This window comes from Neopelma chrysocephalum, unplaced genomic scaffold, assembly GCF_003984885.1.
Source record: "Neopelma chrysocephalum unplaced genomic scaffold, ASM398488v2 Primary Assembly neopelma1_24, whole genome shotgun sequence".
NCBI classification, from domain to species: domain Eukaryota; kingdom Metazoa; phylum Chordata; class Aves; order Passeriformes; family Pipridae; genus Neopelma; species Neopelma chrysocephalum.
The window spans coordinates 35,415,761-35,432,428 of record NW_020897693.1 but is presented as its reverse complement, the minus strand read 5'-3'; the positions used below and the strand labels follow the sequence as shown (position 1 = coordinate 35,432,428).

General features: G+C 41.2%; 1 protein-coding gene across 19 annotated transcripts in view; it reads right to left on the bottom strand.

Moving 5' to 3' along the window:
• The window catches only part of NRXN3 (neurexin 3), a 1,019,488-nt gene that overhangs the window by 906,053 nt on the left and 96,767 nt on the right, over positions 1-16,668 (bottom strand). For all 19 annotated transcript variants that reach the window (XM_027672731.1, XM_027672716.1, XM_027672707.1 and 16 more), the window contains 3 exons: positions 14,555-14,572; positions 4,618-4,647; positions 2,273-2,284 (listed from right to left, as the gene is read on the bottom strand). In XM_027672731.1, coding sequence (XP_027528532.1) covers positions 2,273-2,284; positions 4,618-4,647; positions 14,555-14,572 — 60 coding nt within the window. The remainder of the gene's footprint in view (positions 1-2,272; positions 2,285-4,617; positions 4,648-14,554; positions 14,573-16,668) is intronic.

The following is a 16,668-nucleotide window of genomic DNA, read 5'->3' as shown; positions in this document are numbered from 1 at the left end:
GAATAATCATTTCCTTAACAAAGGCTCACAAGAGAACAAATTATATGGAAGAACATGACTACACATTAATTCTAGTACAACAGCAAATTAGAGTTGGATATTTATGATTTTCTTTGGTGTCATTTACTTGTAGGGGAGTGTTAGGGAAACAAACTTAATATAATTGTTCCTTAATTGTCAATACCTCTCCAGAAGAGAAGTTGTATTCAGCAACTCATGCCAAACTAAATAGAAGTCCTCCCTGCTCATCACACATTTACCTCACCTCCACAACCAGTTCTATACATCAAATAAAAACACAAACAATGCATATACACTCAGTTTGTTTAAATGCAAGTGGTACGCAGGTGCTCTTCCATACCTCAACTACTCCAGCCGTTACCCCAGTACACCTACACTTCATCTTACTGAACTTTCCAGGAACTTATTAAAAAAAATTAAAATTTCCCAGATGTTTTGAAATGATAGATGCAGAAACCTCTTTACTACAGTGAAAACAACTAATGAAACACTTGTTTCATATGATGAATGCAAGGTCACATACTTGCACATAGTAATATGTTGAGAAGAGGTTTTATGAAATCAAATACATCATATCCAAAATTAAATCAAATGCATCACATCCTTTAGCTCCATATGTGGCATAAGACAGAGTTGTTTCCAGTTTTTAGTAAAAACTACAAGAATGCCAAAAAAAATGAACCTTCCATGCAATCATTAAGAGGTCTGGTACCACCTTCTCTGTGAGCTGAAAGCCACGCGTGGGTTCAAAATTACAGTTTGAGCCCTCTGAAAGCAATGCCATTTTTCACACAGAGTGATGGTTCTCTGATGAAGTCACTCGGTATAACAAGAGTTAAAAACTACACATAGCTGGGAAGTGAAACGATATTTTCACTCAATGACACGATAAATTAAGTTTCAGTACATATGAATTAATTGTGGACTATATATTATAATCCTCATGCCTACCAGCTCAGTTAGGAGTTTTGCCTTGGAAAAGACTTTTAGCTTAGTCCTACACAGGCTGACCTGCAGCACAAATGCCACCCAAGAAAAGCAGGGAGCAAAATGAGCTAACACCACACTACACCAAGACCTGACTGGATCTACAAGGACCCTTAAATCACACTAAGCCATACATCAGCTAACTGAATTATTGGCAGCTGTGTTGAGGTACAGTTACATTTTGTATGGTGTGCTTAGAAGCATTAGGTTCTCATGTTTTTTACAGTGTATATATCTGATTATTATGTTCTGATGTTCACCTATTGCTAAGAAGATAGCTCTGAATACGTCCCAAATTCATAGTTGCACAATTGGTCATTTCATTCTTCAATATCTTATTAGCATGGACACAACCAACATCCTCCAACATATTCAAACCATGCTGATAAATAGATCAGTTCTTCAGCAATGTATTCGTTGAGTAAGCCTCAGCATAACAAAACCTTTTAATCTTTCTATCTCATTGGAAAATAGGACCAAAAAAAAGATTTTTCTCAAGCCATGCTTATAATTTATCAATTAATCTTCACCCCTCCTTCCAGTCGAACTGGAGACCCACAGCAGGTTTGAAGCATTTTGCCTTTTTGACAGTTTGATTAGGGATGGATGACTGCCCTCTGCATGCCTAAGATAGGTGTGAAGAAGAGCAAGTTCGAGCCCCAGAACAGCCTTGCATGCCCTGTGCTGTACTGAGCTGCAAAGGAAACGTACCTCTCTGTTTAGCAGTGCTGATCACTTCTGTTTCCTCTGCAGCTTTTTGGAACTCAATTTCTCTTTGCAAAACACTTTGCACTAACAGAAAGGATGGGAAGCAGAGCTGGAGGATGAAACAATAGCTCAAAAGACCTCCATTGTTGAAGGGTGGTGGACAAGCCCAGGTTCTGCTTCCACCAACATCAGCGCCAAAATTAGCAGTAGTGGCATCACTCCAGTGCAAGAGCCAACATTATCAGCTCACTGGCCTCTGGCTCTGTCTTTGACTGAACTGACTGTCCCTTTGCACCCCAGCATCACTAGCTGCAGACAGCCGGACATTGAGCCACCAATACTTAGTGTGAACAGGGAGAAAAATAACATCTCTTAAGTAGGCCTCAAAGCATTCATCTTAATAAATATTTCCTCCATAATTCAATACAAAAGATTGTTAAGAGACTTAAAAATAAAACCATTAATTTCCCATATGAAACACATTCATAGAAATACAATTTGTCCACTGAAAAACATTGTACAAGCAATGAAGTCTTAGAAAGAATGTAATCTCTACCTTTACTTCTACCTACAGACAGGAAGATGCGTGTCCAGTTAAGAGGAGGAACAAGAGGGGTATCCACCATGGAGAAGGCAAAAGAGAAGAGAAGGAGAAAGCATAAAAAACCAGAAAAATATGTCACTGGCCATATTTAGAAAAACAAGGAAATGAGCATATTTATGTAGCAGCCAAACCCAGCAAAACACAATGTAAAGGGAAATACAACAGACATACCACAACTAAAGCACAAAGCAAAGCTTAAACCACCAAGAGTACAACCAGCAGTGGCTCAGTTAAGCCCTTTGGCTTTGATTTTCTACTGAAAAATGCAAACTGTTCGTGCAATAGCATGAGCCAGTGATATGCCTCAGTCCACGTCAAGTTCAAAACAGCAAGGGAAACAGAATAGTACAGAAAAAAAATAAATCTCATGGTTATATATTTGCTAAACACATCTCACCTACCAGAGCAAATGTATTTATATGTAATGTTGACATTGCATATTTACTCACACATATATATTTACATATTTTATACCTATCATATTTTTATAGAGAGTAAATATTTATCAAAAGGCAATATCTGTGAGTTTGTTAGCAAGAAAAGAGAAGCCACTGTTCCCCAATGTGTCACAGATAAACAAGGGTGGCTAGAGGTGCCAAAAGCCAATAGTTTTCACATTTTTTTGCCAGACGAGGGAGTATAGAAAGTACTGATGATCATACAGGCCTGGATAGGTCATGCAAGTCTTCATGAGCCAGCTGGATTGCAACTTTTAATTTAAATGGCCAAGTGCAACTGTTTATATAATCCAGTGCTAAATCACGGACTACTACAAAGAAATGTTCAGTGTTACTGAGAATGAAAGTGGCCATCAAAGTTCACTGTCCTGATCACTTCCAACACGCCTTCCTTTGTTAACAGCTTGCCTTACTCAACTGTATCCTGAGCAACTAGGATATGTCGAAGGGACCTCTCTGCTGGATGTTCCCTCAACAAGTGTTACCTCTGAGTCATGTGCCCAGTTGAACAGTTAGTAGTGACAGAGAAGGAGCTCAGTGCTTCCCAGAGTTTAGCCAAATGCTCCACATGCCAAACACTGTGGTCTTGACATGCACCTTAAAAAGCCCAGTTTTCCTATCATTCCTACAACACAGGGATGTTAAGCACTACAGAAACTGATAAGTGAGCCCCAACTTCACTTCTGATTGTTTCCTAACCTTTCATGACCTCAGAACAGATTTGATCAACAGAATCAAAACTGATTATGTCCTAAGCCTCTCTCCATTTTGTTGAGATACACAGAAACTACTTCTCTTTTATTCAAGCACCTAATTACTCTTGAGCCTTCGCATGAACTATGTTCTATCTTATTAACTCATTGGAGTGTCTAACCTCAGATATGTGCTTACTTAACAGCAAAAAAACCCCAAAACTTTTGTGTACATCTAGTCTAGGAAAGCCTTATCAGGTTTTAGAGTCAAAACTCATATTGTCTCCCCACAGACAAACAATTGGTCTGGTCTTTCTAATGCACCACGTGCACACATCTTGCATTAAGTCTTTAATCGTTTCACTTCTGCATTCACAAGAATAGAAGGCATCAGTAGTGCTGCTAACTCCTGTGTACCCATGTCAGCACTGCCACTGGCACTGTCAGAGGAAAACAGAATCACACCTCTCCTCACTTCACCTGTCCTCACCAGCTTCTTACTCCACATCCTCGTAGTGAAACATGGGAGTAACGATCCCATCCTGTCACCACCAATAGATCTGTAACTCACTGCAAGCCAAGATACTAAAATGTGATCTCTGATCCGGGCCTAGATCCCATTTGTAGCCCATTCTGGGGTTAGCCTTGTTGTTCTTCCAAACCATTTTGTTCTGTGCACATTTGAGTATTTTAAATTGCAGACACAGGACAACAGGTCATTATATGCAATTTTCCTCAGGATTCATAATGAGTTAGGATCATGGCATGAGGGCTATTAACATACTTTTTGTAATAATTGCACTCTTGAAAATGAAGACCAACACTGAGGTCTACATTTAGTAGGCAGAAGTGGGAGCCATTACAGCTGGCACAAGAAGAAATAAATGGCAAGATAAAATAACTGGTGGGCTGCATGGAAGGGGGAAGCGTACCTCTTTTCTGTCCACGGAATCATTTCATGCTCCCTCCTGAGCCCCTGAGTCCCAGGCTGATCAGCAGCCTTGGCTCATGGGACAAAGAGGCAAAAATGCAAATGGCTTGACCGGCTTAGTTGCTTTTGTTATGCAAAGCCCAGCTCAGAAAAGTAGCAGAGACAAAGCTCTTTCGTGATCAGTGACTGAAACAAAGAGAAAGTCAAAGGACTTACCTTGTTCACCCATCATCAGGTGTGAGAGACCTTTGAGAGAGAGAGAGAAAGAGAGAGAGAGGAAGTAAGAGAAAAAGAAAACTGAAAAAGAAGCAGCAATATCCATGCACACTGGTCGCAGTCCAATACCTGTCAGGATTGGAGCTCACATACTTGAATTACATCAAGTATGGGTGTAGCACACAGGACACAAACATTTACAGGTGCTGCTTTCCACACTGAGCAGGAAAGCATCTGTTGCAGGCAGAAAAAACCTGCTGGTCCTTGCAGAACTGTGTTTGAGAACTGAGTTGGAGGGCAACTCCAGAGGCACTGCACACCAGTACAGCTAAATGGGCTACGAAAGCCAAGGTCTGCAATGAGAGTCTGCAGGGAGCATTTGCTTCTCTGAAGACTGAAGAGATACAGAAATAACTTCTCCTCAGTTGAAGACTTTAAATTCAAGGGTGTGCTGCTCAGTAAAAGGGAGGCCGTGATCACACCACATCTGCTCCAGATGAAACATCTTGGCTAAGTGCATACACATACACAAAGCTATCCTGATTCTTGATGTGTGGCTTGTGTGGCTTCATCGTGTATTTTTAGGAGTCTGTCAAGATTGCTCACACTTACTAATTAGACACCAGTACACCAGACATAGTAAGGACTAAAAAAATTACCAGTAACCTATTAAAATACACCTCCATTCCCTTTCTGGGAAGATGTGCAGACTCACTTTCTTAGGGCAGTGTGTTACTTTATGGTTCTACAGCTAAAGCTACTCTTTGGTTTCAGAACTGAAGGTAAAGCCAGAAAGCAGTACAGCTCCCCTCAGTAGTGATAGTCACTGTCAGCTCTGTAGACAAAGTTATAGTGTTTACTCGGGCTGCTCCAGTCTTTTGGTTTGATAATTCTTTCTGGTACAAACCTTGTTTGTTTTGATTAAAATCCATTTCTAGGCCAAATTTTCAAATATGTTTACTGTACGATTTTTTTAATACAAACATTGTTTAGGTACTATTGTATATATATTCATGCCCAAGCCATTAAGCATTAAGTGATCCATCAGTCAATTTTGTGACACAAGATATCACGGACCTAACATAGCAAAAATCAAGTCCTTCCCACTCAAGCCATAAGTGACCCCTTTTGTACTCAGTTCCCTAACTAACTTCCCTGAGCTTGCTTACTTCTCCATATCTCTTGTCTCTCATAGCACTTAGTATGGCAGGGGTTTTGATAGATGCACACACAACACACACCCCATATCTTAAGTCAGTTTTTTAATCAAACAAGGCTGTGACTTTTTAATTTCATAGAGGTTGAGAGGTCAAATGAATTTATTAGAATGAGAATTTTCAACAAGCAGCATGCTGAGTTTGAATTTGTTTATTTCTCTCTCTTTTACATTTTTCCTTTACATTGGCTGAAGAAATCTAAAATCCAGATCATCCTAAGAATATGTTCACCCACAGAGAACTCCAAGCCAGATAAGGGGATTAATAATTGTACAGTCTAAGGAATGCAAATATCGTAATGTTCTTGAAGATTATCATGGATTTAGAAAAATAATCAGAAACACAACATAGGTTTAGATTTTTTTAGCTCTTTTAGCTATAAATAAACATAGCAGATTTGACACTGTAGGACATTTCTGGTTTAATTTAGAAGACATAATTCAGTGAATTTTTATCTCTGTTTATGGCCACTAACCCCGTCATTCTTGATAGGCAAATCTTAGGTCTGACCAAATGGACACTTGAAAGTCACTGTAAAAGGCAAGAAGACAAAAGTATAATTGTTAGGACCTATAACACACAGAGACCCTGTAGCAATGGCATAAAAAGAGAAAAGGCTAGAAGGTGTCACTATGGCATGTAGCTGAAGCTGGTTGAACAGGGAGAGGACATTAGATCTGAAGCAGAGATAGGGGTCCTCAGCCCTTGTAGACCATGGGAAAGGAAAGTCATGCCTAAGAGGCCCAGCACCAACAGATGCAGCTGCTGGAGCTGGCAGGGGTTTTGTCCACTTGAACACGGATGAAGAGAAACCTCCAGAGAAGGTTCAAAGCAAGAGCCTGCACTAAGCATCCTGAATCACCCCATAAGAAGATCCCTTCTCTCTCCACCAGCCACAGAGGAGCTATAAAAAACCCTCAAAATGTCAGGAATGTCAACACCCCTTTTGGTCCTTTATCCCCAGAAGGCCAGTGCTGTGTGCCCTATCTGTCGGGTACATCAGCCACATGCAGCCCCAAGCCTCTTGCCTGCAGTTAAGGAGTGAGTGCAACCCCCAGATATACCCACTACTGTGGTCCCTGGTTTAGCCTTGGTTCAAATGCATTCGAAGGAAGTGTCCTTAAGAAATGTTCTGACACTTTCTGCTTCTTCATAAATTGGAAATACAATAGCAGCTGTGGTATTGTATGTACCTCTTGATCTTCCAGTCCCAACTGGACAATGAAAGCAGGGAGATAAATGAAAAATAGTGCAGCCCCCCTCAATGCTACGTTTTCCTTTTTAAAATGTGAAGAAAAAGGAGGGTAGATTTGGAGATGGAGCAAAAAATCAATATTATATCCTAAATTGTTCATCAACACAAATCCTTATTTTAACAAAGAGAACACCAACAGAATTCCAGATTCATTATCGGATAGAATAATAATATAACATTATGAAATAACATATCAGCTTTTCTCATCTGAAAATTTTCCTCCCTTGCAATTCAAAGTAGGAGTGAAAACGAGTGTGTTTATCTCCAACAAAATGTCATTAACCAAAACCTTCAACCACTGAGATACAAAATCTGTGACATTTGCAGCATGTGTAACAAAGGCCTCAAATTAGTCAGAGTAAAATGAACATAGAAAACATAAACTGACATACTTGTCTCACCTTTACATCAGTTTCAAGACATGACAAATGCAAGAGTTGTATGAATTGTTCAGACCTGCAAACTTGACCAGACTTTGCCAGAACAGTGGGGACGTGTATCACCATGCTATTTGGGCACCAGTCATAAAGACCAGGAAAGTTTTCAGCAGGCTCAGGATGCTAAATGAACTCATCAGGCCCCAAAGCATGTTATTTACATATTGTACCATTGTTTGTGCCAATAGCCATCCCATTTCAGAGGAAGCCTATAAGAAAACCCGAGTTTCCACCTAAATCCAGGTAAACATGCTTCCCCTTTAATCTTAGATTTGTTCAACAAGAAACCCTGATTATAGCCTCAGAACTGCAAACCCAGACAGTGTAGAACTAGGAAAATGTTTACACAAATCTGCAAGGACTCAAATGGTCGAGGGATTGCATGCTTCTAAGCCAATCTAGTCATCCTTATAATAATTTATTGGCTGGCCACAACTGCTGCCCAACAAAAATGGTGGGTAGCAAGTGCTCTGAAAAAGGTTTAGGAAAGCCCCAGAATAAATTACTTATCTGTCTGTAAAGAAATTTTATGTCAAAGTCAAGAACCTGGTCATTTTCCATTCATGAACTTCAAATATGCGTCACAGTAAGGACAACCCCATGGCTTCAGAAGAAGACTCTCAACAGGTTTTTTAGATGATGATAAGCATCTGCTTGTGCTTAGCCTCTGGAGCCCCAGCTTCTTCAGACATTTGGCAGTAATGTGAAGCAAAATCGGCCTGCTTCTTCAGAATATCAGTTTGTTACTAAAATAATACGTCCATTGCTGAGGGCAGACAGACATATAAACTCTGCTCTCTGGCCATGATTTATGCCTGCCACAACTGATTTTTCCTATTTAGGTCTGGGAGGTTTTTTAATATTTCTTTAACCTACTACCAAATCAGTATTATTTTCTTAAAGGTTATTACTATTCTCCCTTGATCTCAAAGTAACATTTCAAAGAAATACTTTTTTAAAAAAAATTCGTGAACCATCTGCTTTTTATATCAAAATAGTAAAATCAAGCTCTAATTGTACAAAGTATCAAGGGCCAACACTGGATTCTCATGAACCCAGAAGGACATTTTTAAAAGTAGCTTCAGAGTTCAATGATATGAAAGAGCAATGTAGTTAAACAGCAGTCTTCATCTTTAAGGAATTGCTAGGGGCAATTTCCAGTGTGGAGGAGAAAATGAAGGAAACCTTGGAGGCAGTTTGAATCCTACTTACCCCCCCATTTTGATACTTAGGACTTAAAATGAAAAATAAAAGGTGGGGATAGCACAAAACACAGCTGAGAGTGACAAGTGATTGCAGTAACAAAGGAAGATGGACTCCTTCATCTAGTTAATTACAGCTTGTCCCGTATTACTGGGCCCATGCTCTGGGGGTGTGCCTGTGTGTGTGGGTGTGCATGCACTGCTCAATTGCTCCGTTAAGGCAGGCAGCCTCAGTATTTCCCTTTTAATGATGCTGCCAGATGATTAGCCCAAAAGCTCTTAATGAATGGGAAAAGAGACTGTCAGGCAGCAGCAGCAACCCAGATCTCCCCTGGGGCAAGCTTGCCCACAGAGCATCCTTTTTCTTGGCATCAAGCTCCATGACCCATTCAGACAATAACATGGCCAGCTGCAATATATGTCTGAGATAGGACATCAGGCCCTCTAGTCCAGCATATACACAACAATCCTTTATGGCAAAGCTGAAGAAAGAAATCATGCAAACCAGAGATTCTTACAGAAATAAAATAACATCCACTACAGAGAAGAGCACTGTGGTGAGTAACGGAGTCTGTTGTTTTCACCTCCTTTCTGAACTTCATAAAACTAGCAATTTCTTAAGAAAGAGGCCTTTCTTTACTCTGAGCCTCATGCTCCAGCTCCATCAACAGTTCCCTTTTCTAGTTCATGAGGAAAGCTGACAAGCACCTTGTCTTCCACGTGGTCCCTCATAAAATAGCCATCTTGAGGCTTTCTAAAACCCAAAGTCCAAGGAAAATTCCCTAAGAATCCCCAGGTACCTAAAATAAAAGGGCATTCCAGCAGGGCCAAAGGATAGGACTCAGAGGAAAGAGCAAAACCCTTGTCTTGAGAGATGTAAAGAATGGATAAAGAGGAAAAACCATTCTGCAGCCCTGTTAAGACTTTTTACCTGTTAGACAGGTCAGCTTTGCCAAGAGGGTGACCTGATTCCTTGGCTGCTGGCATACATGGTGCCTTTTTTTTCCAAGCTGGGCAAAGAAGTAGCACAGGCTGGGGAGCGGTCAGTTTTCTTTGATTCAATCACGACAGGCACAACAGCCAAGGGGCTGCTCTCAGGCCCCAGCAGTGAGGCCAGTCGGGAGTGCAGTTTTGTTATTGTAGCCGCAGGCCCACTTCCAATCCAATTACACACAACAGCTGTGCTAGCTCCTCTTTCCCATCCCCTTTCCTTCCTCTGCTATATAATTCCAGGATAGGTTTTGTCATTATCAGTGGCAGTGAGTTAGGGTGAGTGTCATCTTCTCTGAGTGATCAAAGGAATAAGAGAACGAGGTAGAAGTCAAAGAGAAAGTTGTTTACCCCACTGTCTATGGAAGCAATAGTGATTGAAGAATACTATCCCCTTTCACCCCAGGCAGAAACAGTATTCTGAGATTGCATGTGGCATACTCCTAGAAGTATTCACACAGAGAGGGCTACAAACATGATAGTGTTTGAAAGCATGAAAGCAAACATGCAAGTGCTCACATAGATGGCAAGTACAAGAGAATGTGTGCAGGTAGCAAGACCTGAGGGTGAATGCATTTTATGGCTGAACCATAAGAAGATGTGTATCACTGCAAATCAGAGCCCCTGGTCAAGGAGGTGCACAAGTTGGGGAAAGAACTGTTAGGCATGGAATAGAATTCTTCAGTTTAGAAAAGACATATCTGACTATACATGTGATAGAGGGAAAATCCCAATTAAGACGGAGCAGGCGAACAGGAAATATCTTTTTCCCAGTTTGTGGGGAACACAAGGAGTAGGAGTCACTGAATTAAATTCTCAAGTAACAGGTGTAAAAACAGCTGAAATAAAGTATTTTCCACATTTCAATGATTAAACAATGGGACTTGTCATCACAGGATACAGTGGAGTTGAAAATTTTAAGTGGATTAGGAAAAACAAGGAGTGGACAGATCCACTGAAAATATGTTCATCAATGACCGTAGAACACTACAAACTGGATGCAGTATCAGGTCAGAAAGTCCTTAAATTGGTAACTACCAGAAAGCACAAATGAATCAGGACAAGACCTATTCTAACATAGTTTCTTCATCTTCCTCCAAAGCATCTACTTTCATAAAAAGACACTTCTGGGACAGAGGAATTCTTGCTCTGACCCCAGTGATCACTACTACTGCCACATTGTTGCAAATAGGTGTGCATGGAACTGAAAAACATTCACATTTCAGTGCAAAAAAATCCAATTAGGGGACAATACCTGTGCAAAGGACATGCAAGAATGAAAATAATGGTGGCACCTATGAAGAAGAGCCTAAGACTGTACATATTGGTTTCAAACACCTGATGAATGGCACTAAAGATACAGCATAGATGGATTCCTATTCTGATCTAGTACCTTCTGCAAATAGGAAACTTCAGATGGGCTGAAACCCATCATTTTCATGCCCAGAAAGCAGAGTTTTTCTTTAAAGAAGCAGAAGCCAGCATACAGGTACTGCTTAAATGACCCTATGACATGGAATTAGGGAAACCAAGTAAAACAGCAGCCCTGAGATGAAGAAGGAAAAGAAGCCTTTAAAGATGCGGTTTAAAAGATTAAAGAGCTGTATCCAAAATGTGCTAGTGCTTGTGCTTTCAAGGATCTCTGTATCTTTATAAAAGAGTTTCTCAGGCAAACAAGGACTAATTTTTCCTCAGGGAACTACCTAGGTAATATCTACTGGGTTGTGCCCATTCACTTACATGCAAACTCTAGTCAGCAGTAAAATCATGACATCAAAATTACCAGAACTTTATCTCTTAGCTTCCTCCCCATAAACATCTAAGATCTCTCCGACAGTGGAAATAAGCATGGTATGAAAAGAAAGAGCACTATTTAAACTTTGACACCCTCCAGGTATGAGTAACAGCCATCATAATATCAAGAACCCATACTTCGTTCTTTCTCCTGCATATATTCTTCCACAAAAAAAAATACCTAAGTGAGACAGGAGCATATAACTTGCTCCTTGATCTACTGGTCTTTTCCCAACTATTTACCTTTCAGAACCTACACCACTGGTAAAGAATACAAGGAGCAAAGAAAGAAGCAGATATTGTGCAGAGGTGACAGAGGCATCCATTCCAGTCTGTGCTGTACACCACTTCCCAGCCAAGGCACTTAACCTCTGTATTAAGGCTCTTAACCTCCACAGTGTTCAGCCCAAGCACTCTAAGCATGTTGTGAAGGTCAGGTGAGACTGTAGCTATAACTCCAAAGGGAAAACTGAAGTACTGAAAGGAGAAGTTATTTCTCCTCTACATGACACAGCGAGTCAGTGATTCAGCTGAGTGCAGACAACAACAATCCCAACTCCAGAGCACTGCTTACAATGTGGTGTTGTTATTTCATGACTGGGTATATAACATTTGCAGGACAGGTGAGCTAACATCTGACAAACTTCTTTCATTTGTGAAATAAGCCAGCTGGGATCAGGTTGGCTCTTTAAACAAGCGTAGCTAGAGCACTCTTCTTCACAAGCAGAGACCTCACATCCAGGAAAGGCTCATGCCACACAGTTCCATTTACTTTGAACAAAACCAACTTCTTTGCACCTTGCAGAAACTGCACTCAGCAGAACCCTGTGGTCCCCACTGCTGCCAGCCCCAGCCTATTCACAGCTACCTCCTCTTACTGGGGAATTAGTTCTAACCAGTCTATTCAACAATAATGAATACTTAGTTAATCAGTGGGGTCTTTACGGCCCTTCTGCTGCCTGTGGTACTTACCACTAGCTCATAAAATCCCTAATTTGTCTTTCAAACAGTGGACGGTTAAAGTAACCATTTTGACCGGGGCCTGGGGCTCTGTCCTCACAATACAGATCAGCTGAAAAGCCAAATAGGTGGAAAGTCTCTGCACAGCTCAGCAGAGGGGAACTGTAGACCCAAACCTCCTGAGGTCTAAGTCCCTGCCCAGTCACACAGCAGTGTTAGCATACCTCCCAAGGGTGAGCTGAGTAGAAGGATGAGACCTCACAGGAGTAAACAGTGACAGAGCCCTATAATGAGGTGTGGTTAATTGTCAGACTGAAAACATTGGGAAGAGAGAGGAAGCACATGAAAGAGAGCATTCACATGTGACTAGAAATCCATGTGACAAAGCACACAGCAGTCCTGAGAATAAGAACACGTGTATGAGCAATGGGGAGAATAAAAAATGCACATCCAAGTATATAAATTATGAGAATAACAGGGCAGTGGGGCAGAAGAACAGTCAGGGAGCAGAAGGATGGTGCCCACAGCAGTATGGTCCTGTGGCACTAGATGTGCCACCTCTGCTTGGGCCCTTACTAGTGATGCTATCATCTCCTGCACACCATGAGATGTTCCTGATGTTGTTTGAGGCAACACTTGTTCTTGGCATAATATCATGAGTCCTACTAGTAGAGCACAGCAAGGCCATGCCTTCTCAATTCAACCATCCTCCTCTGCCACAGAAATCAACATCTTCAGGGTATGGTGTGGTGGAGAGACCTGTGACCCTAAGCCTTTGGTGCATGTCCTGTCAGATCCAGCCAAGATAAAAGGAAACAGGAGTTCCTGGACACCTCAGATTGGGGCAGAGATGCTACAGTTTCACCCCCTAGGTAGCTGAAAATATTCAGTGTTACAGTTGAAAGAGCCTTTCTTTCCAAGGCATGCCAAGCAACATTTGCCATTTGGCCACTTCCAACCCTGCTGTTGCCAGCTGACATGCACACAGAATGCAAAGGACCTCAGTAGAACAAAAAGGAGGCTGACAAGAGAAGCCAAAAAATTACCCGAGTGGCTTGCCCTCACTGCGTCTCCCTGAAGTGTTGCACAAAAGCTGATTATTCCAGTGTAGAAAAGAAGCAAACTGAACAGAGAAATTCCAGGTCCAGGTTAGGTTTAGCAAAAGTTATTCAGAGAGCTGAGAAGGAAAAGAACTTTGACTCTCCCATCATCCCACTCCAGCCAGGGCAATGTCAGCTGCTTCTTTGGGCTCTCATTTCCATTTCACATAATGATGAACCAGGTGGAGCTGCCTGAGTGTGAGTTAAAAATTAGTCTCTTAAGCTTCATTGGCAACAGCATGTGGACTATAGAGTAAAGTGGTCTAGTTCAACTAACCCTTGTAGCTGAAGTTGGGGAGCCTTTTGACAATGAGACAGCAATCTGAGGAGGGAGGTTTGGAGTTCTCTGTGGTAACACACATCATTGTGAAAGAACTTAAAAAATAAAGAAGCACATAAAACACACATTCTTTTTTCTTTAAATGAGTCATTTGTGCCCTGGTGGAAATAAAATTTTGATACCTAAATAAGATCACACATTCACATTCAGCCAGAAAGATACTCACTGGTTTTTAAAAATGTAAAATAAAATAACAACAAAAACCCCCTTTTTTAGTGGAACTGAAACTCAACAGGTTATCAGTGGGAGTAGCAAATGGAGTAGACTGCAGTAGGAGAAAGAAAACGACTGAACTAGATTTACATGCCAGACTACACACAGATGTATCAGAAATATCCTGTATACAATGCAGTGTTCAATGCCAGGTAATTAGCAGTACAAGCAACCATTTTTAATGTAATTTTCATTCAGAAAACATCCCTTTAACTGACCAGCACTGTGTAGTCTCTGAATAAGGAAGTTTGTGACCTTTGCTACTATGAAGCCCTCCTTTCAGCAAACACTGTTCAATACAGACCTTGTGACATCCAGAAAGATTTGTTCTGTACACTCTCAGGAAGCGGGATGAGATTTCTGCCCCGGCAACTTCCCACCACCACTCCTTAAAGAGCAGCCTTTCCGCTCGGCAAAAGAAACACTTACCTGGAATATGATTGACATCTGCCGAGGTGTTTTCATGGCAAGCAGAAGGGAGAAAAAGAAGAGAGAGAAAGAGAAGAGAAAAAAAGCCATTAGAGATGCACACAGAAACTCAGCATCCTTGCATGGAAATCAATTTCATGCAAAACCAGAAGTAATTAGGTTTCTTTGAAGGCCACCCATCTGCAGCCAAGCACGCCGCCATGCAAGGGAGGAGACACTGGCTCCCTCTCCGCTGTGCATGTATAAGTGAATCCACCATCATATCTGTCCGGAGAGAGAGTTCCTGGAATCAGATAGAACCAAGCCACGTCAGTTTCTGTAAGAATATCGGTTAAAATATTCTACTGTTTTTCACACACAAATGCAAAAGAAAGAAACAAAAAACAACCTTCCTGCAGGAGGTTTCTATAGCACATAAATTCAAGCAAGTTTTCAGAAAAATAGAAAAGAACCTGCTCCCCTTTTACAAGGGGCCATGTGAATTTATGACCAGGTGTAAGACACTCAACATAGTCCCAAAGTCTAGAAGAGAGACCCTTCCTTTTCATTCGTGTTGCCCATCATTCCCCAAACAACATCCTTCATTGCAGACAGCAGTAGAAGTGGGGGAGGAGTGTGCCAGAGGCTTGTACATCCCACATGTTGTCTTTTCACAAGTTGGTAAATCAATCACACAAATCTCAAAACAAGTAAGTCCTTTTAGAAAGGGAGAAGCAAGACTATGTAAGTCATAGTATTGATCACAGAAAAGGAATGTCTTTGAATGTAGTGTCTGTTTTGGGCAGTGCCCACCAATCCCAGAGAATGTACTTCTCATAACTTTTTTAGCATCCCAGGTTTAGTCTTGCTCTGAATAGCTACACTTACCATAACACCAGGAGGGAGGAACCAAAATCTCATGGGATTAGATTAGATTAACATGTTCCTTCCAAGGCAGCCCTCAAAAAAACTAAAATAAAAACAAACCAAAAAAAAAAAAAAAAACCCAACCAACCAACCAAAAAACCCCCACAACTTATTAACATTCTCCCCTGGAGGCTTGTACCCTGCCCAGAAGTTCTGCTGTTAGAGGTATCATCTTTCCAGGAAGATTTCAAAGCAATACATTATTGATTCGGACTATAGATCCCAGATCACTTCTGCCACAAGTCTAGGAGCATGACATGCTGGGTGCATTGGCTTCACACCAAGGTCTAGGAATGTATTCTCCTACTCCAAATGTACCCACCAATTTCCATCAGTATTCCCCCCTCCTGTCCAAACCCACTGTGTTGCTGTGAAACTGGTGTCACGTCTTCCTGAGTCAATTGCATTTCAGTGGTGACTGATTCCTGTTCATGTTGCTTTTTGTTTATCACTTTCTGTTGCTGTTAGCTTATCACTTTGTAATGACTCCAAAACCATTTGAGGAAAAGTCCCTGTGGTATATAACCTATATATCAAGCCGTCCTTCCCTAAGTAGGTAACAACCTAAATAAAACAATGCACAAAGAGGGGAGGGACTATTGCATTGGCTCATTTAATTTCTGTAGCTTCTACTAAACGTATATGTCAGATCTGATGAGGGTTATTTGTTGGTTTTCCTCTTTTAACACATAATTGGATCTAAGAACTGGTGTCTTGGCATGCAAGCCTGGAAGGACACTTAGCACTGAAAGTTTACCTGAAAGTAATTACTTTTATGTAGGAAAAAAAACAAGTGTCAGGCAGCAATGCATGCACTGAGGATGGAAAGCAAAAGGTGAGAGCAGGGGCAGAAGGAAGGATCAGTGGCAGTTAGAGATGATCACATATCTCAGAAGAGGTAGAAGTGAGCACCACAAGGTATTGCAAATGTTTCTGATGATCCAGAAGCTGCCCAAAAACCTATTCTAAGCAAGTAAAAAGCTCTAGACCCACGTTGTTTTATCAGCCTCTGTGCATGCCTGACAATGCAGCAGGCACTGCTACAGCCCAGGCTACCTCAAGGGGCCTGGAACAGCAGGCAGCCTCACCAGAGTGTCTGTGCTCCAGGAGGAAATCCGTGGGATGTTTAGGAAATAAAAAGCATCAGCAGATAGAAAGGGCAAAGGAAAGAGCTAACCAAGAGTGAACAAGGAATAAACACATTAAGT